At 33.7% G+C, this 22,946-nt stretch overlaps 1 protein-coding gene across 1 annotated transcript in view; it reads right to left on the bottom strand.

Annotated features, from left to right (window-relative positions):
* Positions 1 to 22,946, bottom strand: part of Diaph2 (diaphanous related formin 2) — an 826,225-nt gene that overhangs the window by 598,407 nt on the left and 204,872 nt on the right. The window contains exons 12-16 of the mRNA XM_048336944.1: positions 13,967 to 14,077; positions 9,000 to 9,118; positions 7,018 to 7,134; positions 4,906 to 5,024; positions 3,136 to 3,200 (exon numbers count right to left, since the gene is read on the bottom strand). Coding sequence (XP_048192901.1) covers positions 3,136 to 3,200; positions 4,906 to 5,024; positions 7,018 to 7,134; positions 9,000 to 9,118; positions 13,967 to 14,077 — 531 coding nt within the window. The remainder of the gene's footprint in view (positions 1 to 3,135; positions 3,201 to 4,905; positions 5,025 to 7,017; positions 7,135 to 8,999; positions 9,119 to 13,966; positions 14,078 to 22,946) is intronic.

Below are 22,946 nucleotides of genomic sequence, written 5' to 3' on the forward strand. Positions count from 1 at the left end.
AATATACATTTGAAGGGCTGGGGATATAGCCTAGTGGCAAGAATGCCTGCCTCGGATACCCGAGGCCCTAGGTTCGATTCCCCAGCACCACATATACAGAAAACGGCCAGAAGCGGCGCTGTGGCTCAAGTGGCAGAGTGCTAGCCTTGAGCGGGAAGAAGCCAGGGACAGTGATCAGGCCCTGAGTCCAAGGCCCAGGACTGGCCAAAAAAAAAAAAAAGAATATACATTTGAGAAAGCTTTAAACATTATATAGTAAATGAGTAGAGTGCTAGGTGAGTCCCCAAATCACTCAGAAAGTTAGAACTATTGATAATTTTCATAAAAATTATGTATCCACTACGACAAAACTGCTTCTGTTGGTAATAGAAATGACAGTAAAGAGAGAATATTCCCTCATCCATCCAAGATAAGCAAATCCATTTTGCTTTTCAAATAAAAAAATTTAATAGGTAGCCTAAGAAATGTCTGTTCAAGTTTAATCAGCACTTTTCCTGTTTTATTATTAAAAAATATGATTGTAGAGTATTAATCCTTCATCCCATACTTTTACAATTAATAAAAATATACCACCAAATGTTTCAACATTAATGTTGAATAGACTGAACTTTCAGAAGGCACAAATGAGTTTTGTTAACACAAACTAGAATGCTTCCATTATAATCTTAATTGTTTTACATCAAAAAAGCAATGTTCCACAAAATCTAACAATAGAATGATATATGCTAAAATAACGTTCTCTACTGAAGTGGAGATATTGATCAAGAAACATACTCATAACCAGACCTGCATAACATCTTTGTACAACCACTTAATAATATTTTTAAGGAGAAAAACATTTAAAAAAGAGAAAATGAGAGGTGAAAATATAATGTATGAATCCAGAGACTGTCTAAGTGGTGAATATGCATTTCCTATATACTTTCTCCTAACTCTTGCCTCTACCCGAGCTCTAAGCAGGCACAAAGTGACCCACACAATGACAGTGAATATTGTATAGATACAGCTACAAAATATGTTATTTGTCTTTTATTGTCAATGCCACCTCAAGTCACTAAAAATCTGCACATTATCCAGCAATGTTGTTACTGTTTCTAAAACTCATTTATCTTACTGTCTACACCTATCTTTACAGGTTATAGAACAGTACAGAACTATTTTCAATGTTATAAATATTCATCCTCATAGCAGATTTGACCTTTGGAAATTTCACAATGTTATTCTCATCTATGAGTAGGCAGGAAAACTGGATGGTAGTACCTAAGCAATATTTACTAAGGCTTTTATTAGTCTCTCCCTGAATTCCTGGACAATGCCTTGATATCCCATAAAGACTGGTCTAAATCATCTGTAATACCTTTAAACTTCAAAATTATCTAAAAGTAAGATATCTTACATTCTTTTTTTTTGGGGGGGGGGGGCGCAGCAGTCCTGGGGCTTGGACTCAGGGCCTCAGCACTGTCCCTGGCTTCTTTTTGCTTAAGGATAGCACGCTGCCACTTAAGCCACAGCACCACTTCTGGCCATTTTCTATATATGTCGTGCTGGGGAATTGAACCCAGGGCCTCATGTGTATGAGGCAAACACTCTTGCCACTAGGCCATATTCCCAGCCCATACCTTACATTATGAATGTCTTCAACTACATTACTATCCATCTGTTAAGATTTAACTGAATTTATACTCCCATAAATATAAATATACATAATAGGAATCACACAAACCTGAAATATGCCTGTCGTCTAAAAGAGTTCTCATAAATTTACTTTTGATTATGATGAAACTAAAATCCAAAAAGTATAAGTCGCTTACTTGAAGTTTAGTTCAAATACAAAGATCTGATTGTATAAATATAGCCTCTCATTCCTATAATTTTAAAAAGCTTTTTCTTATTCAGTGTCTATTAGTTAGGGGGTGTAAGGATAAGGTTTTCATAGGTAGGTAGGTAGATAGGTAGGTAGGTAGGCAGGTAGGTAGGCAGGCATGTGGATGGATGGAGACAGACAGGTATGAATAGTAATTATTGCATCAAACTAACCTCCACTATTCTTTATCCCTACTCTTCCCTTCTTTAAATAATTTCAAAAAAATCTTTGGCAAACAAACTACTTTACACTTTCTATTAAAATGATAGAACTATAGGAATACATGTAGGTATCCAGCACATTATTTCAAGCTATTTCTACTATAAATGTTCATACTGACACTAAAGCATTAAAAATTGACATTTCTTTTCCATAAAAACCAGGACTCCATTCTCTATATTATGTTTACAGAAATCTTTACTAGCTTTAATCACAATTGGTTGTAATCTCCTAAAATTAAAGAGATGCTATGATTTTTAGAGGAAATTCTAAGAGTTGTATTTACAACTGAAACATTAGAAATATAAAGGTCTATTAATCAAAAAGCATGCATTTCCTTTCATCAGTAAAAATGACAGCTTCACACAAACATTTTACACATAAGCTTAAGCTCTTAAAATCTACTCTAGTAACTGAAAGAGCAAAGACATTTCTTCAGATGCCCTGAAGTAACTCTATAATTTCCACAGTGATAGCAAAAGTGATTATCTAATCTCCAAGGTAAGTCATAACTTTGAAGAGAGCAATATGTAAGCACTTTATCATGCTGTCAGAAGACTGAACACGGGAGAGCTTTTACAGTTGTGCTTCAGTCCTTCTGTGTGAACCCAGCAAGGGAGAAATACTATAATAAGACCTAGAACAAAAGGATAAAAGTTAAAAGAGAGGGCAAAAGGGAGGATCTATCTAACTTCTACTAGAAGCAAATGAAATTAGTCATTCTTTTATAACAAGGAAAGGACAATGTTATACCTAAATAAAACTAAGGAAATTTATTCAATGGCATTTATATGCTCACTTCAAAAGTTCCAAGAAGCCCACTTGAAGTAAGAATTTCATTTAAGAAATAGCAACTACAAACAACTTGGTCTAAACTGGAGGGAGCAAAACAGCAGGAAGAACCATTCCACATGGGATTTAACAACACAGCTCCAAAGACCAGAGACTACCTAACTAAAAGAACTTATAAGGATTCATATAAAGACAAAGGAGAATATACACTGTGGTTAAATGGTTAGTTTAACAGTAATCATTAATATTCTATATCTTACCTTTTTTGAAAATTCTGCTGCTTTCTGTTCACTTTCTTCAACTTTTGCCTTGTTCACACAGGAATCTGTGCAATTAGAAATTATGGCATGAGATCTCTACCAAAGAATGGCTGCCAGCTAAATTCTGTACAGATGGGTATGTATTTTGATGATTAGCTAGCCTCTTTCATTTGATCTCTCTTGCCAATGCTTTTGATTAACAGGATACAATCCTAAATATCTGGCATATAGCACACAAAGCAAATATCTGCTAAACTCCAAAAGAGTTAGCAAAAATCAGCAGTACAGTATGAGTGCTAACTAGTGTATCTAATGAAACAGAAGCCAATGCATGTAATGTGGCAAAAGTTCCATATCATTCCCCCCAAAAAATGATATAAACTATTCAGTTAATCATTCTCAGTGAAAAAATATGAAGTGAGGCTTGCATTGACATTCATTGCTGGTGATATAAAATTGGTTAAGATGACTGAAAAGAATTTGGTCGTTGAAATTCTGTATCCAAACTTATATCAGTCAACACTAAGAAAATAATGAGGAAAATGTCAAACATGCATATACAAGAATGTTCACAGAAGATTCCTTTATGATTGTTAAAACCTGAAAACAAGCAAGATGGGTAACAATGAAGGACTATCTAAGATAGATGACAGTTCATGAAGTGGAGTATTATACAAACATTAAGGACTGTATTTTGGAGATAAGCACAGACAAAATCTCACAATATAATGCTCCATTGAAGAATATCAGCATAGAGATAGGCAAAGAAATATAAAGTATTGAATATTATGGCAACCCTTCCCTAGGCAATGGAGTGAAAAATAATATGTAATTGGCATTCAATATTTGTTTCTTTCCTTCTTCAAAGCCAAGTGAATGAATATTTGCACCTTAGTAATGATTGTTTAGATTAGATATTAATAAAACAATTTTACTATACAAAGTCATGGAGCATCACATAGTTCCCAATCTTAAGTTTTTCATCCTACTTAAGATTGTTCTACATAACTATCAATGATGACTTAAGGACATTTCCTCAGCAATCCAAGGGAAAGAATAAAATAACCTCAAATTCTTCCCTAGCTCTAAGGTTTCTGAAAATACAGACTGATTTACATGATAGCCTTGAAAAGTCCTTCAAGTTGCTGAAATAAGACTGTATTTCTATTTTTCAATCGTGAAAAGTAATAATATAGCTATGTCAACAATGAGATCCTAATGGACATAACAATATCCACAAAAACCTCTTAGGTTCCAGTACAACATGAATTAAAGAATTTTAGAGTACAGTTATTAAAAGGAAACACACATCTATAATATTACAATTTTTGTGTGGATCTGACTTTAAATTCAGTAGTGTTGAAGCATATCAAGCAGGCTAATATGTCTGATCACACAGGCAGAACTCTCAGGCTTATTATTTAAAATTAATAGCAACTGAGTACCAATGAAAATAGCATACAAAGAAGCAATACATGGCACTGGGAATATGGCCTAGTGGTAAAGTGCTTGCCCTACATCCATGAAGCCCTGGGTTCGATTCCTCAGCACCACATATATAGCAAAAGCAGGAAGTGGAGCTGTGGCTCAAGAGGTAGAGTGCTAGCCTTGAGCAAAAAGAAGCTAGGGACAGTGCTCAGGCCCTGACTCCAAGCCCCAGGACTAGCAAAAACAAAAAACAAAACAAAGAAGCAATACAAGTTAACTGAGAGCCCTACCTTTTAAGAAAATGCCTACTATACAGAGGGTATAAAGCACAACAGACCATACCTATCAGATGAGTGAAATCAACGTCTAATCTTTGCCTGTACTTGAAGTCTGGATCCATACCACTGCAGTGCAGTACAATCTGTGAAACACACTCCTCAATTATTTTATAATACTGGGGTCTGAAAAACAGAAAGGATTTGCAAATGCTTTTTGTACCTATACAAACCAAGTATCGTAGGAAAGATTCAATATTCCCAAAGAACTAAATTTTTTCCTAGTAGGAAAAAAAAAACCTTCCTCCAATCACTATATTCATTTTATAAAACTATAACCAAGAATGGATGCTATGTTGCCAAATTCATTGTGATATAATAAAGTACAAATATTTATTGCTTTAATATTCTAGTTTTCAGGGATTCATACTTGTGTCAAAAGATTCCTATCAACCTTATCCATCCACTGAAAATATTGTTTCTGAAGTTGATGAAAATGAGTGACTCCTCAGACCTGCCTCCGTGAAGATACAAATGCTTTACACATCCAAAAGTTCTCAATTTCAATAAGCAATGAGTCTCTTGGCAAGCAATGTTTTGAATTTATTATAGAACTTAAAATCAGGATGGTTATAACAGTGTCCATAACTATACTGATGTATTTAAGTTACAGATCACTGCAAATATCTATGTAACATAGATTTAAAAATCAATTTTATAAAAGCATAGATACTTAATATGCATGACTATAGTGACAATTTGTTTAAAGTGTCCAAGATTTTTAAACATCATAGTTCTGAAATCTATCAAGGAAATTCTGGTCATAAAAATGACCACTAATATATTGCCAAAGTTGTTTGTGTTTTAAACCACTATTTACATTAAAATCTGAAGAAGACATGGACTAAAAAATTCAACAGAAAAAAACCTTAGTTAGAAGTACTACTGTAGACAAATCATGATCTAATTACCCGCTAAATATAATTTGCCAACCTACTGAAAGTTTGAAAATGAAGCCAAACAGATTGTAATTGCTTTTCTATGTCTTCAGTCATGGGTCTGGCCTTAGAATTAAGAGTAAAAATGCAAGATAGGGATTAAGAGTGAAAATGCAAGATAGATTACACATCCTGGACTTTTTCAAGTCAGCATCAGATTTAAGGTAAATAATATAGATCCTCATCACAGTTAAGTCAGTGATTCTTTGGGTTACTAGGGAAAATGGAATTGTTCTCTTTGAGGCGAGGTGAACCATCCACAAGTAAAATAAAATTATGTGTCACACTTATACCTCACAATGATGTTTTTAGGATCAAAAGGAGGTCATTTGTGAGTAATTTCTCATTTATTCATACTTATTGAGCAAAAAGGAAGCTTCGTACAAATGGTGCCCCCAGGTAAGTGAGTACTCCTGGGGCATCATTAAGTATGTAATTTATAAAACAAAAAACATTTTTACCTTTATGTTTCCTGCCCCCAAACAACATAAAACTTAATATTTTAACCATTTTTGGTGTCTCTGTAATAGATACCCATCAAATTATCATACTGGCCTGAACTATAATACTCTATATTGTTTGAGAGCTGTCATCTTCGGTATATTTCCCTTTAATCAAACAGGTTTGGAGAAATCAGAAAACGTAGGTTGCCAAAATTTGACTGCCAAAAAAATTGGTTGTCAAAATTAGTGTGTGAAGAACAGTTAAATATAACACCGTGGTCACCAGCCTATAGATAATTTTAGTCCTTTCATAACTTTCCAGTTTTCAGACAAATTCCCCATTAACAAATAGAAAGCTTTAAAATCTATGGCTTACTGTTACACATCTTTATGTCAAAAAGTTACATTACAGGTAACCTTATTATTTTAGAGACAAAGGTCACATTGTTACTGAAAAAAACAAGAAATGATAGAAAAGCACTACTTATTATGATCTGTAAGACAGAAAATATTCTGTAGTCTTCAATGTTCCTCTGTGTTAGCATTATCTGTTACTGATAGTCTTCTGGCTTGCCTAACCCAATTAAAAATTAATGAATTTTTTAATGCTACAGAAAGCTATGAAAATACTTATATTCTATGTATGAATGTATTATCCAGGTCCACTGACTTGTTAATTTTCATTTACTTCAATTTAATTCTAAGTATAAGTATACCAGTTCTAGAACTGCTTCTTACCTGATATAATAATCATTTCTGATCAGCAAAAAATGTTGGAGAATAGATAAAAAGTAAGTTTCAGCAGCAGTGTCTTTCAGCATATTATACAAAAGATGGTATACTTCATTCATATCAGTAGAAAATAAGTAAAGGAAGACAATTAGACTTTTGATGAATGTTGCATTCAGAACAAAATCATCTTCATTTCTCAAGATAACAAACTGCTTCCATTACTGTTTTCAAACCTTCAGCTCCATGCATGATAAGCATTTAAAAATTTATGAAAAGAAAATGATACTATGGAATTATTAAAATCTCTTAATTAGAGAAACAGACCTAAAGAGCATTTCCAAGATCATTTGGCTTCCAAAATCCTAAATGATCTTTCCTTCATTACTTTGTAAAGTCTGGATTCTAGTTTGTACCACTGTAATAGCAATGTCATTTATAAAAATGGTACTGTGTTCATCTCCCTATGGTTTCCATATACAGTTTATTCATTCAAGCCACTAGTATTCTTTTTATCCTGCCACTTGGAGAGGAGAAAATGAATAAACTCTTAATGGCCAAATCCCACAAAACTAGTTTTAGTTTGTTCAAATGAAATGCTAAATCTGAAAGTATTAGTTGACTTCATCTGTATTTTATTGCATGATAAAAGATGGAGGCTAAACACAATTGGCATTGAAACATACTATTCTTAGAAAATAAAAAATCGTAGATATGTAGATGCTTTTCTTAAATGATAAAATAGATTTCAAAAGTGGGTTCACTTAAAACAAAATAAAAATTGATTTTAAAAAGCAATTGAAAAAAAAGGAAAAAAAGATATATTCCAACATTTTAAAAACAACCTGGAATCACAATATTTTCTCTGAAGTAGAATTAAATATAAGATGAATTATTACTTAGACCCCATGTAGGACTATAGTGTAAAACTATCATGAGTTATTTTAAATGTTTAGAGAATGGATCCAAAGTTTGATTTAGGGGAAATCTGTAAAAAGCAGCACATTTATTAATTCACATGAAAACATTTAAAATTAGAGAAGGCAATATAGATTAGCGTTACAAATCTTGGATTAGAAATTATTCCTTATAGTACTGTCAGTGCTATATATTGCATACATGCTTATCTAATATCTGCATATAAGAATTCAATAGGAGCACCGGAGAAGAAAAGAATAAATATAAGATTTCTGCCCTCAATCTCAGAGGCAGAGAAGTGCCTGTAAATAAGATACAATAAACAATGTACAGTGGAAGTTTCATTTAGAGGAATATTACTCCCATATTCTTGAAGGCTTGTAGATAGAGTAAAAGAAAATACAACCAAGAAAAAGTAGAGATTAAGATTTACTTCTGTTTGGAACTGTTTCCCCACTTCCTATAATCCGTAACATAAGGCGTGTAACAAATGTGAAACAAACGGGCAGCCATGCAATGACAATCATCTGTAAATTTTCAGATTATTTCATATCACATGATAGCCAAAGGAAATCTATGAGCTAGCTGTATTGACTCAGCTACTTCCATAACATGCCTTATTATACTCAAATACTATAGTAGCTAAAACATTATTGCTATTGTTTCCTAAACAATATCTTACAAGCAATGGAACACCGACTTCTAGTGAATGATATAAACCGAAAATACATATCAGCTATAAGTGACATGTGAAATCAGCGAACATTTTCTCATATTTTTATATATAATGTACACTGCTTTAGGCTCCTGTCTATTGGAGACTATTGGGAAGAAGGCATATGTAATACAGCAAATCACTGTACTGATCTTAGTGTAGTATGTAAATCAGCAGGACAGTCTGATGGTTCCTTAACATAAATCAAAAAGACAGCCTCATAGTGAGGGTCTAAGGCAAATAAATACTTATAAAATAAGCTAGCAAATAGGAAGTCTAATAATTGTCCACAAAATCCCTGGCAAATGCTGTTTACACAGTATATGACAAGTTATTTTTATGGCTTGTCAAAGGATATTCCATTTCTGCTCGAATGTCATTGAGACGATGTGATAGTTCAGTTATGTCATCTTCTTTATTCTCATCAAACACTCTTAATTGAATATCAAGCTCATCATTCTCTTTTTCTTTGAGATCCTAATATATAAATAGAAACGTTAGCAAAAGATAACAGTTTAACAACAGCATATTTTGATAATAAGGAATAGAAATAAATTATTAATTTATATCCACAGAAACAATTTCAAATATTGACGTAGGCACTGGGATTCCGAAAAGTAAATGTAGCTAAGTTTCATCACTTCAAAATAAAAATAGCTTCACTATATTCACTTTATTTTCCTTCCATTCCCCAGATACAGATCATTCACAATAAAAAATTAAAAAATTAACAATCACTTCTGCATCAAGGAAAAGAAACACTAATTGCTAATGACTCAAGTTAAATGTTTTCATTTTGAATAAACATAATAATCAAAGACTGCAAAAGAATCCATATAGTTAGAACATTCACATATGCCTCTGGCCAAAAAAATAATGATAATAAACTGACAAGACGTACGAATCAATTGTATTAATGAAGAACAAATGCAACGATATATTCAAGCACAATAATCCCAAGTAAGGCATGAAAGAAATTATAAAAATTTATATGAAATGATATCTTGTGATTTTTTTATAAGCAAAACATTGTTACAGCACCGTATCAAGCTTTATTTTATGCCTACTTTTTTTTTTAAATCCTAATGATAGAATATCAATTTAGGGCAATGAGTTTTATTTCTGCTTTTGTAAATACATCATTACAATGCACATGCATTACAAACCTCTATAATTTTCAAAGTAATAGAATATAATTGCGAACATGTCACACTAGAGATTGTTGGGATATAAACATATATACATATAATAATTGAAAACATGCCACACTGGAGTATGTTTTAATATGTGTCTATTAAGCTTCAGCTTTCAAAATGGATAAATAAAACTGTGCATACTTAAAAGTGATACCAAAATTGGTACTACAAAGTTCAGAGTTTCTAAAAGGATATGTAAGCATGGGGTACTTCATATTAGGTAAATAAAAGAAAGTGGAAAGCATTTTCATTTCTATTTTTATTCTTCAAAACAATTAAAGATATGTAATGGCTACTACTAAAGCCAAATACAAATTTAAGCAATTTCTCCATCTTCCTTCTCTGGTATTCACAAACAAAATAATTTGCTACAAGTTATTAAACACATGAAAATATTTTAATATGTTTCTATATAGTCTCATATAAAATAAATACTAAACATCCTCCTTAAGAAAATCTTGGGGTTTGTCTCATTTGAAGGGAGATGAAGGTATTTATTGGAATAAGCAATTATCTAATCAGTGGATCATATGAGGATACTTCTGAACTCTTCAGAAAATCACAGAAGCCAGACACACTCAGTATACTGACCTTTACAGAAACAATGTGTCTTAGCTTCTAAAGGCTATATTCTCATGTCAAAACATTTTCTCTTAAACATTCATAAAATCTAAACATATTCAAATGTTTGCAAAGAAGAAAAATTTATGTTCAACAATTTAATTTACTCAGCATTGGAACTTAACAAATAATGGAAATCAGTGAAAACACTGGTTAAAATTATAATTTATACAGTATGCAATAAAAATATACATATATCAATAATGTAAAATATTATAAATATTCTTTATTAGTAATGTTTTAGACCTACTAAAACAAATTTAAGCATAGACATAAATATGTAGCAGTATTTATCAAATTTCCATCCACTCACATGTCAGATACAGCCATAAATTCTTGATAAAAATAAAGACTTAATGAACTGATGTTAAAAAAAGCATGTGGTACAATTAAGATAATAAATATCCTATATCCTACTAAAGTTTCAGTTATTGTTATTGTTCAGTTATTGTTCAGTTAAAGTTTCAGTTATTGATTGAGCAGAGTTATTGTACACACAGTCAAATTTTTTCTGCATAATTCTGGAAACAAATAACTTTCTAAATCAAAGTCTGCTGTCAGTACATAACTGATCACCAACTAAGCATTTCAAATCGAGTTTTCAAGAAATAGTTTGTCAGTCTTCTTTTTCTTTTCCTTTTTTCTTTTTAAGTTGTGTGCCACTCCTGTGGCTTGTACTCAGGGCCTATCTGCTGTCCCTGCTCTCTACCACTTAATGCACAATTCTACTTTCACCTCTTTTTCTAGTGAGGGTGTGCTTAACTGGCATAATAGTCTCATGGAGTTTTCTGACCAAGCTGGTTTCAAACTGCAATCTATAGATCTCATCCTTCTAAGTAGGTAAGATTATACATGTTAGCCACCAATATCCAGCCTGTCTATCTTTTAAAAGACTGCTCATTGTTTACAAACACCATTTCTTACTATATTGTATTAATATTACTTAATTTGACAGTTAATTCGCTCTTTTATTTTTATTTGTGTGTCAGTACTAGGGCTTGAAATGAGGCCCTTTTGCTCTCACTTGGCTCCTTCACTCAAGAATGGCCCTGTACTCCTTCTAGATATGGAGCTAATGATGTAGTCAGTGATATGTAAGATCCATTGGTTCTACTCTAAAACTGGAGGGGCTTAAATATGATGTTTCCCACCTTGCTGAGGAAAACTGAGGGATAAGAAGTAGAAATGTTAAAGTAATGTGATACTTAAAAGAAAATGAACGGTATAATTGGAAGTAACAGTGAAGAATTTAAATGGTAAAAAGTATATCTTTTGAACACAGTGGCCAATGGGAAAGTGTTAGCACAGATACACTGATGCAAAATCTTAACTGTTACTATAACCAAATGGATAACATACCATAAGATCCCTGAGCACAGCAGATATTAATACATATACACAAAAGTGCAAAGGTAAACAAACATTAATGACTACAATGGCATAACTGTTTTGAAAAAGGACTGAAATAAATTAAAATGAGAATATGTTCTTGCTAGTCACTCAGCAGTGTGAGTCTGAATGTTCAATTAGGAACAGACAGGGAAAGCAAAGACAAAAGAGTAACAGCCACAACTAAGGCAAAACACATGGTGTATTAGCACATAAGTAATAGAGAGGAAGGATTCCCTGCAGCCTGCAAGCAGCAAAATCATCACAGTTGGCACAAGGGATAAAAATGAGAAGGCAACTCAAAATCAAATTAGAATCAAGACCTTAAGATTCTATGTAGCTATCTAAGGCCACAGACTTTTCAGGATAGAATATTGATTGAAAAAAGAAGAATATGTTACATATGCTAAAATGGACAGTGGCACTTACATTTCACTGTGTTAACTGCACACAGAATAACTACCATAATCACATAAACTGTTTCTTTGATTCATGGGAACCAATTCCCTGGTTGTTAAAGTGATGAATTCAAAAATTAGTGAAGATGGCATTCACAGGAATATCTGAAACCAGGATGACTCAATTTTACATACTTCGTTATATACCTTGTTTAACTGCACCAAATCATTCAACTTATAAAGAAGGATATCATTTAAGAGTATCCAATTGTAGCCAGGTGCTTGGGAGGGAGGGGGGTGGGGGGGGGAGCTGTAATCCTAGACAGGAAGCTGAGGTCTGAGGATCACTATTCCAAACCAACTTGGGCAGGAAGGTCTGGAAGACTCTTTTCTCCAATTAACCACCAAAAAGCTGCAAGTGGAACTATAGGTCAAGTGGTAGAGTAGTGCTAGCCTTAAACAAAAAAGTTCAGGGACAATGCCCTGGTGGTGAGTTCAAGGATCAAAAAAAAAAAAAGGAGAAGATAATCCAATTATAAGAAACAGATACATAATACACATTGGCTATTTACCAGGAAACTTCCTTTCCTATTTTAATATTTCTAATAATCTAAGCCCCTTATACATGGACATTTTGTTCTGTTTTCATTTACCCTTTATTTTCCTTTCCTTATTTTTAGTATATAAACAGCTTAAATGAAAAGAATAGTAATATTTAGTCACTTTTAATAATTAATGGTTTTAACAAAAGTGACTCTTCAGTTAATGTATTTAATAAATAAAACATAGAGATACATTAGTTTTATTTAGAGAAGAGGGATGCTCATTTACCTCAGATCCGGACTATAAAAGTATTCCAAAAGTACTTAACACTACAATAATTATAACAAACATCAAATTCAATTTAAGTTTGAAAATAAAACTATTTCTCATTAGAAAATTTTCCAAATCACTGCAATGGGCAAACTCTACTTAAGCAATTTGTCTAGACCATACTAATCAACATTCTATGCATACCTATACAGAATATAAATACAATAATTCTAAGTTATCAAAGTAGAAGACAAAATATTTTAAAATAAAATAGAAACTGCAAAAAAGGACTAGATTTTTATGTTCCCCAATATTCACAATGCAAAGAAAAAAAGTTCTCAAACAACATAACTTTGGGGCACATCATTAGCTGAATTCTGAATTGTCTCTATTAATCATCACTATTATTGCACCTTACTGCAATATTTTTTTAAAAATTACAAAACGACAGGTATCAGAAGCTCATGCTTTTAATGCTAGTTAATCAAGAAGCTGAAATCAAGGACAGTAGTTTCATTAGCCTGGGTAAAAATAGTCCAGGACAATTTTGTCTCCAATTAATCATGGAAAAGTCAAAAGTGGAGATTTGAGTCAAGTGCTATAGTGGTAACCCAAAAGTCCAAGGACAGTACCTAGGCACTGAGTTCAAGTCCCAGCTCCAGGAAGACAAAGAGGACAAGGAAAGAAGGGGGAAGGAGAGGAAGGGGAGGAGGAGGAGGGATGGGAAGGGGGGGAGGGAGACAAAGAGGAGGGAGGGGGGTGAAGAAAGAAAAGAATATGAAATGTCTAAAGTTTTACAAAGGAAAATAGCCATAAGGCCCATGTATATACTCTGATTCACAAGAGTTGCTTCTCTACAAAGAGAAAATTATTAGTTCATCAGTATAACGTGCTGACATTACACTTACTGGTAATATTGTCTTGAGGCCAGAACGAAGGAATTCATTCCTTAAATGTATTCGAAAATCAAGGTCATATGGAGAAGTAACAAGGGCATTTATCAACTGCATGCATGCCACCTGCAATAAGAAAGTACATTTTTTAAATATTTAATTAAATAGTTATAGTATTTAGTTAATGGATTCAGATAACACATTCAAACTGAAGATGTGATGATCAAGTATGTTATGCTTTGCTGAACAATATGGAGGTACTATACTCCCCTCTGAGAAACCCAGAGTTCCAAATGTGAGCATAACCATTTGAAAAAAATCAAGAAATGTGACTGTCAAATCCAACTTTCCCTCAAATCAATGTGTTTACAAATATTTTTTTTCAAATGAACTCAGATAAGGTATAAGAATAACCTAATATTAAACTGGGAACAACAAGAACTCCATCCTCAGAATGGAGTTAAATGAAATGCACAAAACATTAAAATATTTAAATAAAATAATTCACATAATTGATTTGAAAAAAATTAACTGAATTATATTACGGTAACCTGAATGTGTTCTGACACTAATACTAATGTATATTGTGTAATAATGTACACAAAGAATTTGATTTTCTGGCCCTTTGATTTTGAAGTTCCCTATTATAAAAAGGGTCTCATTTTCTGAAATTGTAAGCCAGAAGAGTATCAATAGAATAGTAATTTCCTAGTGTTCCATACATTACTTCTGACTAGTATTTTTGGAAAATTATCCTCAATCTAAGGTGACTGGCTAACAGTCAATTTGAAAATCTTCAAGCTTAAATTGATCATTATATTAAAAGTATACAATGACTACTAGAGTGTTTGAAGACCTGACTGAAAGGAGACTCCTAGAAAATGCCAAATGTAGAAAAGATGTTAAATATTAATAGAAAGTATAAAAAACAAATAGTATGGAAGAAACATTAATGAAAGAAAAATGATTCAGATATAACTTGACTAGAATTCTAAGATCTAGTACTGTTTTTCAAGATATAAAAATATTAAAAATTACATCGGTTTTCTAACAGTATATTATACATGTAAGCTGTTTAGGAAAGATTTGCCCACCAAGCTGATATCCAGATTGAAAAATCAAATATTACCCGTTTTAAAGGGAAAATTTATGTAAGATAATGTCATATATAGCAAATATTTAGTCATGTATCAGTTTTATCTTGATATCTGAACATTCCTAGAAATTAGACTACATTGTTCAAACATAATTTTTTTTTTTTTTTTTTTTTTTTTTTGGCCAGTCCTGGGCCTTGGACTCCGGGCCTGAGCACTGTCCCTGGCTTCTTCCCACTCAAGGCTAGCACTCCGCCACTTGAGCCACAGCGCCACTTCTGGCCGTTTTCTGTATATGTGGTGCTGGGGAATCGAACCTAGGGCCTCGTGTATCCGAGGCAGGCACTCTTGCCACTAGGCTATATCCCCAGCCCTCAAACATAATTTTGACACCTATTAATGTTATAAACAACACTGGCAAAATATTCGTGATTCTATATAAATATATAGCAAAACTAAGGCTTGAGACATAGTTCAAGTGGTAGAGCAACTACCTAGCCAACACAAGGCTCTGAATTCAAACCCCAGTACTACCACAAATTCAAAATATGGCTAGGAATGTGGCTTAGTATTAGAGTGCTTGCCTAGCATGCATGAAGCCCTGGATTTGATTCCTTGGTAACGCGTAAACAAAAATAAATAAAATAAAAATAAAATGCATACATCTCAACAGTTTCAATGGGATGAAATAGTAATATGCTGTGTACAGTGCTATAATGCTGCATTTGCTTGAAAGTTATAAATATATGACCAAATAAGCCAAAGTATGAGCCCAATCCAAAATAAAGAAGTTGTTATCTGCCAGCATTCTTTTTGCATTAAGACACAACTTAATGTTCTAACTGTATCTTTAAGCAAATAAAAGTACTTCAGTTAAGATACAATAAAAATAGTACAGGTTAGGGACTGGGGTCATGACTCCTACCTTGAGCGTGTTCAAACAACAGTACTGCCAAGATAAGTGAAAAATGTTTTAAAACATATGTTGTGTAATATAGGTGCCTCACACCTGTAATCCTTGCTACTCAAGAGGGTGAGAGCTGCAGTTTGTGACTGAACCAGGCAGAAAAGCCTACTAGAGTCTATCTGTAAATTAGTCAGCAAAAGGCAGGGTTCAAGTGATAGATTCACACTGTAGTACAACCAAAAGAAATCAGGAAAAAATATTATTTTAAAAATATATGACTGTACTGTAAATGCTAAAAATTTCTAGCACATTCCAGATGACTTATACATTTACACAGCCAAACTTTTTTTTAACACAATGAAAGGTAATAAAATTTATCTGGTGAATCATGTTTGCTAAACTAAGACTAACTTGGAAAGAACAGAGAAATTACAAAAGCAATCAAAATAATTTAACAATGTGGTCTAGTACATAGTTATCAAGATATATAATGGAATACAAACAAAAACATCAAAAGTGGGAAGTGGCCCTTGGGTTGAGTTAAATCCTACATCACATACATCTCGAGAAGTAGCATATGAAAAACATAGAACTCCCCTATGACCCAGCAGCCCCACTGTTGGGTATCTATCCAAAAGCCCACAAACAAAATCACAGTAATGCCATCATCACAACAATGTTCATCGCAGCACAATTTGTCATAGCGAGAATCTGGAACCAACCCAGATGCCCCTCCATAGATGAATGGATCAGGAAAATGTGGTACATATACACAATGGAATTTTATGCCTCTATCAGAAAGAATGACATTGTTCCATTTGTAAGGAAATGGAAGGACTTGGAAAAAGTTATACTAAGTGAAGTGAGCCAGACCCAAAGAAACATGGACTCTATGGTCTCCCTTATTGGGAATAATTAGTACAGGTTTAGGCAAGCCATAGCAGAGCATCACAAGGCCCAATAGCTATACCCTTATGAACACATAAGATGATGCTAAGTGAAATGAACTCCATGTTATGGAAACAATTGTTATATCATAGTTGTAACTACTTTCAACGTCCTATGTGTATGTGTAGTTTCTATTATTGATGATGTTCTTGTATCACCTTCCTATGGTTGTACCTACACTATCTCTGTAATCTTATCTGAGTATATTGGAAACCGTGTTTACTGGTATTGGAAGTAGGAAATTCAAAGGGAATACCAAATTTGAGAGACACAGGGTAAAAAAGGAGAAATAACTACAAAAGCAATACTTGCAAAACTATTTGGTGTAAGTGAACTGAACACCTGGGGGGGGGAGGGAAAGGGGGGGAGGGAGGGGGGAATGAGGGACAAGGTAACAAACAGTACTAGAAATGTATCCAATGCCTAACGTATGAAACTGTAACCTCTCTGTACATCAGTTTGATAATAAAAATTTGAAAAAAAAATAAAAGAAATATACTCATAAAAAAAACAAAAAAATAAAATATATTTATGCTTTTATCTAAAAAGAAAAAGAAAAAGAAAAACATACCATCATCTTAAATAAATACTCTACCACTAGTACTCTACCACTAGGCCATATTCCCAGCCCCCAAATGCAGTTTAATTATAAATAAACATTTAAGCTTTTACTTTCTGCCACACTACTCCTGTATCAGCATGCATATACATGTGTGCACATATACACAAATGATAGTGTTGTACTGTTCAAAACAGAAGCCTTGGGCTGGGGATACGGCCTAGTGGCAAGAGTGCTCGCCTCGCATACATGAAGCCCTGGGTTCGATTCCCCAGCACCACATATACAGAAAATGGCCAGAAGTGTTGCTGTGACTCAAGTGGCAGAGTGCTAGCCTTGAGCAAAAGGAAGCCAGGGACAGTGCTCAGCTCCTGAGTCCAAGGCCCAGGACTGGCAATAAATAAATAGATAGATAGATAGATAGATAGATAGATAGATAGATAGATAGATAGATAGATAGATAGATAGATAACTCAATAAATAAATATTTAAAAAAAACAGAAGCCTTTGATCTCAGTTTAAATGCAGTTTATTTGTGTATTTTTTGCCTGTCCTGGGGCTTGAACTCAGGAGCTGAGCACTGTCCCTCGCTTCTTTTTTGCTCAAGGCTAGCACTCTACCGCTTTTTCTGTTTATGTGGTACTGAGGAATCGAACCCAGGGCTTCATGTATGTGATGTAAGTCCTCTACCACTAGGTCATATTCCCAGGCCCTAAATGCAGTTTAGTTATAATGAAAACCAAGAGCAGAGAGGTAACTCCGTTACAAAGTACTTTTCTATCAAGTGCTAGGTCCTGGGTTCAATTCTTGGTACCAAAAAAGAAAACACAAAATAATACTTAAGATCAAAATTTACTAGCTTCATTTCATTGGCTTCATGTGGCTCAAGTTCTTGTGGTGAGAAACTGCATTGAGGCTAGAAGCCACCATTTTGTATACCATGGATATAGAACACTGCAGAAAGTTTGATTGAACAGCACCATATTAGAGATGTTAAAGAAAAATAAGACTTCTGGCCTAAGCATTAACACCTAAGCATCAAAAAAATATAAAAGTGACTCCTGAATAATAAAAGTTTTTCAACTGATATGTTCAACTTCCAAGTATATAAATCTTAAAGCACATGAATATACCCTATTGTCTTCTTGCAATGCAAAATCAACCTGCTTTACCAAAAAAAGTCCAACTTCAGAGATAGAGAGTAAAAAAAAATTAAGGCATTTTAAAGCCGGCAAGAACATAAAATACTCTAGTCCCATATATTCACTTAAAGGTAAAGAAACAAAATATACAGAGATTAGGTTATATCCCCAAGGTCACACAGTTAGTAAGCCACAGAGAACTTAAGACTTGAACCCAGGTTTCATAATCTATAGGCTTAGATTCCTTCTAGCACACTAAATGTTCAAATCTAGCCTTGCAGAGTATTTCTGTTTACACCAGAAAGACAGTGCCTTTATGTTGAGAATAAAAGAGCCCCTTGCCCAGATTTCCTCTGTTGCTTAGTTGCTTCATAATGGCTTTAGGATTCAACATAATGTACCATGTACATCTCAGTTTTTCATACAAATTTTATAAAAAATGTGAATGGTGTCCATTAATTATAAGTGACAGAACCACAATTCTGATATTTAGTGAATAATGAGAATTAGTTTCTGTATTTCTATTTTTTTCAATTATCATTCTCTCTTAAGGAAATATCAGCATCATATATTTTATTTATATGAATTGATTCACTATTATATGCTATAATTTATATGAGCTACTGAGTGAATACATACAATACTATGCATTGATAGAAAAAAGGGAAATGTTTAGACCTGAATAACTTCACAAAATTACAGGAGAAATGCCCAACCTTTTTTATTTATTTTAACTGAAAAGCTTCAGAAACTACAGCCATGTATCTATCTGTTCAATCACAACTCATAAGGCTATGGAGTATAATAATTGCCAACTCTCGAGCATTCTCAGACAGATTATCCATATTGCCACTAGCTGTGACAAATTGTGCTTTTAAAATTTTATTGACACTGTCACACATTTGACCTTATTAGGTACTCTATTGACATTAACAAGGTCTTTCTTTATCCTAGCCCAGCAAGAGTTAGGAAAAAAAGATGGTTTAAGTCAAAGTAAGTACTTACCAACAAAAATACAAATATGCAATGTGATCTAATTATGTCTTGAAGTGCAAAAGTATTTCAGGCAAAAGGAAATTGTCTACAAAGGAATGAAGGAAGGTAGAGGGAGGAAACAACACTAAATGTTCAGGACACATAGAGCATGTTTGAATCAAAAGGTAAATATAGAAGAGTTGTGCAATATGATGCTAAAAATCAAAACAAACAGAAAACAGCTAGATAATGAGTTTGTATCAGGGGCTAGGGTAGGTTAGGCCTACACTTTAATCCTCGAGGCTATAAAAAGGCTTTGAAGGTTTTTAAGCAGTGATCTGACAAGAACTGTCTTTCAGAAAAATCACTGTGGAAGACGATTTAAAGTTGCTCAGAATGAAGGGAAGTATGAGGGATTGATATAATAGGGAGCAGTGATAATAACTTTTTTTAAATGGCATTGGGGAGTGGAGTGGAGAAGGAGGATATGATGCCAAGGAAAAAAAGTACAACATGAAGGAAGTCAAGATGACAGAATTGAGTGACTGCTGGAATAGAGATGGAAGAAAAGGTAGATTTGAAAATGACTAGTAAATGTTCGACATATACTAATGGGTATACAATGCTAAGACTAACCAGTATTGGAAATAGAAGAGAAAGGGAGGCCAAAGTTGGAGAAGAATGAAGAACAGGAATTAACTAGAGAAGTACAGTGAAGGGCACTACAGACCTTGAAAGTGGGTGAACATGAGGGTACTAGAAATCAGGTGGAAGTTAAAAGGGAGAAAGTCATCAAATATGAGCCCTAGCAGAAGTTGGAAAGATGGATGAAGCAGAATCAACATAATGAAAAACAACATCTTAGAAAACAATTTGAAAGCTCATAAAGTCATGTTAATATATTTTCTACATTGTTCCTGCAATCTTTAAGTACCTGTACCTTTCTGACCAGTTTCAGCCTATGAATTCAGGAGTTGTTTTAATAAGATTGCACTGAACATTAAGTATGCTTTGTTCCCCATAGCCAGTTATCAGTGTTGAATGGACCCAAACTTTTCTTTTCCAGCTATCCTGAAATATGTTTCAGCCAAATGTTGGTATTATCTTGCTCTCTTTCCTTTTGTGAAGCTACTGGGGAAATACCATGGCCTCTTTTTACATAGTGGAATCCCTACTTATCTGCCATCTTAACAATGCTTATCTATCCAAAATAGAAAAAACAATTCTGGAAAATTCTTATTCTTTACTGTTTAGTTCAAGTGTCATTTAATCAAGAAAGTTACTGTAACAAGTGCATGATATTCTGAAATTTGCCTTCCTTTGTGTTTTCATTAACCTTAAAAGAAAGAGATATGGGTAAACATTGATATTTTGGGCAAATGTTCTACATAATAAACAATTGAGTATATTTATTAAATTATAACATATTCAAGAAACACTATGCTATGTTTTGGTATAATGTACTGTACATTTGGAAGGGAGACATGCTTTAAAGACAGAATATTAAGATGGGAGCCACAGGGGAAAAGGTCATATGCCATATGTCATGTTTAATAAGGGAGCACTGGATTATAAACATAGATCTTGCCTGTAATTATACCCACTCAAGAAGCTGAGAGGACCACAGTTCAAACCCAGCCTTGGCAGGAAAGCCTGTAAGATTCTTATCTCCAATTAAACACAAAAAGCTGAAAGTGGAGCTGAGGCTCCAGTGGTAAAGCACCAGCCTTAAGGACAAAAGCTCAAAAGATAGCACTGAGGCCTAGAGTTCAAACTCCAGAGGTGGCAAAATAAACAAACAAACGACATAAATTTTGGTTAGAATCAAGGCACTTGTCGGTAGGGGAAGTACATAATAGGATAATTATTAGCAAATGGTTTAAAATAACATTGGTGAGACAAAAGGCAGTAGGATATAGAAAGTGGGTTATATTAACATACATATGGATATATAAATAATATTTATAAAACTTGATAACAGGTTGAATGTAGGAGAGAAAGAGACTTTTGTTCAAGAAAATCAGTGGTTCGGGTTGGAAAGGTGGCTCAGATGGAAGCAATTCAAGAAACTGTCTCAGGGATAAAAAGAAAAAGAAAATCCAGTAAAAGATGAGACCACTATAATCTACAATGATGAACACAAGAACAATAGTTCCTTGAAGGAACTCAGGAGAAATAGAAATAACATAGTTTAACTGAGGAGCAAGTAGCATGTGTTCCAGAACCAGATTCTGAACTTTGCCTCCTTCTCAAAATATGACCCTACAAATATTTAATTTTTATGAGTTCATAAAAAGTTGCTCATACCTAAAAAGAAGCTAATACTGCCACATGTGTTATGAAAACCATTTTTAGTTTGGTGCTAATGGCTCAAAACTCTAATCCTAGCTACTCAGGAGGCTGAGAATTCTAGTTCAAAGCCAGCCCAAGCAGGAACGTCCATTAGACACTTACCTGCAATAAACTACTCAGAAGAAGCAGAAAGTGGCACTGTGGCTCAAACAGTAGAATGCTAGCCTTGAGCAAAAGGAGCTAAGGGAGAGTGCCCAAGCCCTGACTTCAAAACCCAGGATCAGTAGCAAAAAAAAATTGTTTTTACCACTTATTTTTGTGATTCCAAGAAGACATGTAATTATTTGAACACAACAAGAACTACAGGCTAAAATTCTATGTCTTTACTCTTAATAGAAGGGACATGAATATTAAAGCTAGAGAAGCAATGGAGAATATATAGGGGAGACAAGATAAACATGCATATATATATACATATATATATAACATACATGTATGGGTATGTGGGTAAATTGATAGGAAATAATAAGAGGTGGACAAGAGAAAATAGGGACAGAAATATCTCAGAAGATAAAAAACAGAAAAGGAGAGATTCATTAAGGAAACAAAGAAAGAACAGAAGGAGTCAAAGAGTTAGAGAGCATACTATCTGGAAAGGCAAGGGAAGTACAACTTTCCGAGAGACTGGTTAGTGGTCCGGGGTGACAAGTGATTAAGATTTGAAAGAAGTCACTGGATGTTGACATTAGAGAATCATTGTAAACTGAACGCTGAGGTGGGAAGGGTAATTTGGAAAAAGAAAACATGATTAAAGATTTTTTTTTGCCACTTGGGAGTACAAAATGAAAAGGGATGAGAGGCTGGCGAGAAGGGTGAAAAGAAGGCAGTGAGTATGTGAGATGGAAAATGCTCATGATCTGACAAGAAGTCAATGAAGACAGCATATAAACACATATAATTTATCTTCATTTTTTAAAAGGCAGAAAATAATGAAAATCCTATCCTATGGACCAAATTTCCCATCACAGAAGAGCTAGGAAAAAAACTCTAGGGAAAAAAATTCCTGGAAGAAGTTAAT

This window comes from Perognathus longimembris, chromosome 28 (assembly GCF_023159225.1).
Source record: "Perognathus longimembris pacificus isolate PPM17 chromosome 28, ASM2315922v1, whole genome shotgun sequence".
Classification (NCBI taxonomy): Eukaryota; Metazoa; Chordata; class Mammalia; order Rodentia; family Heteromyidae; genus Perognathus; species Perognathus longimembris.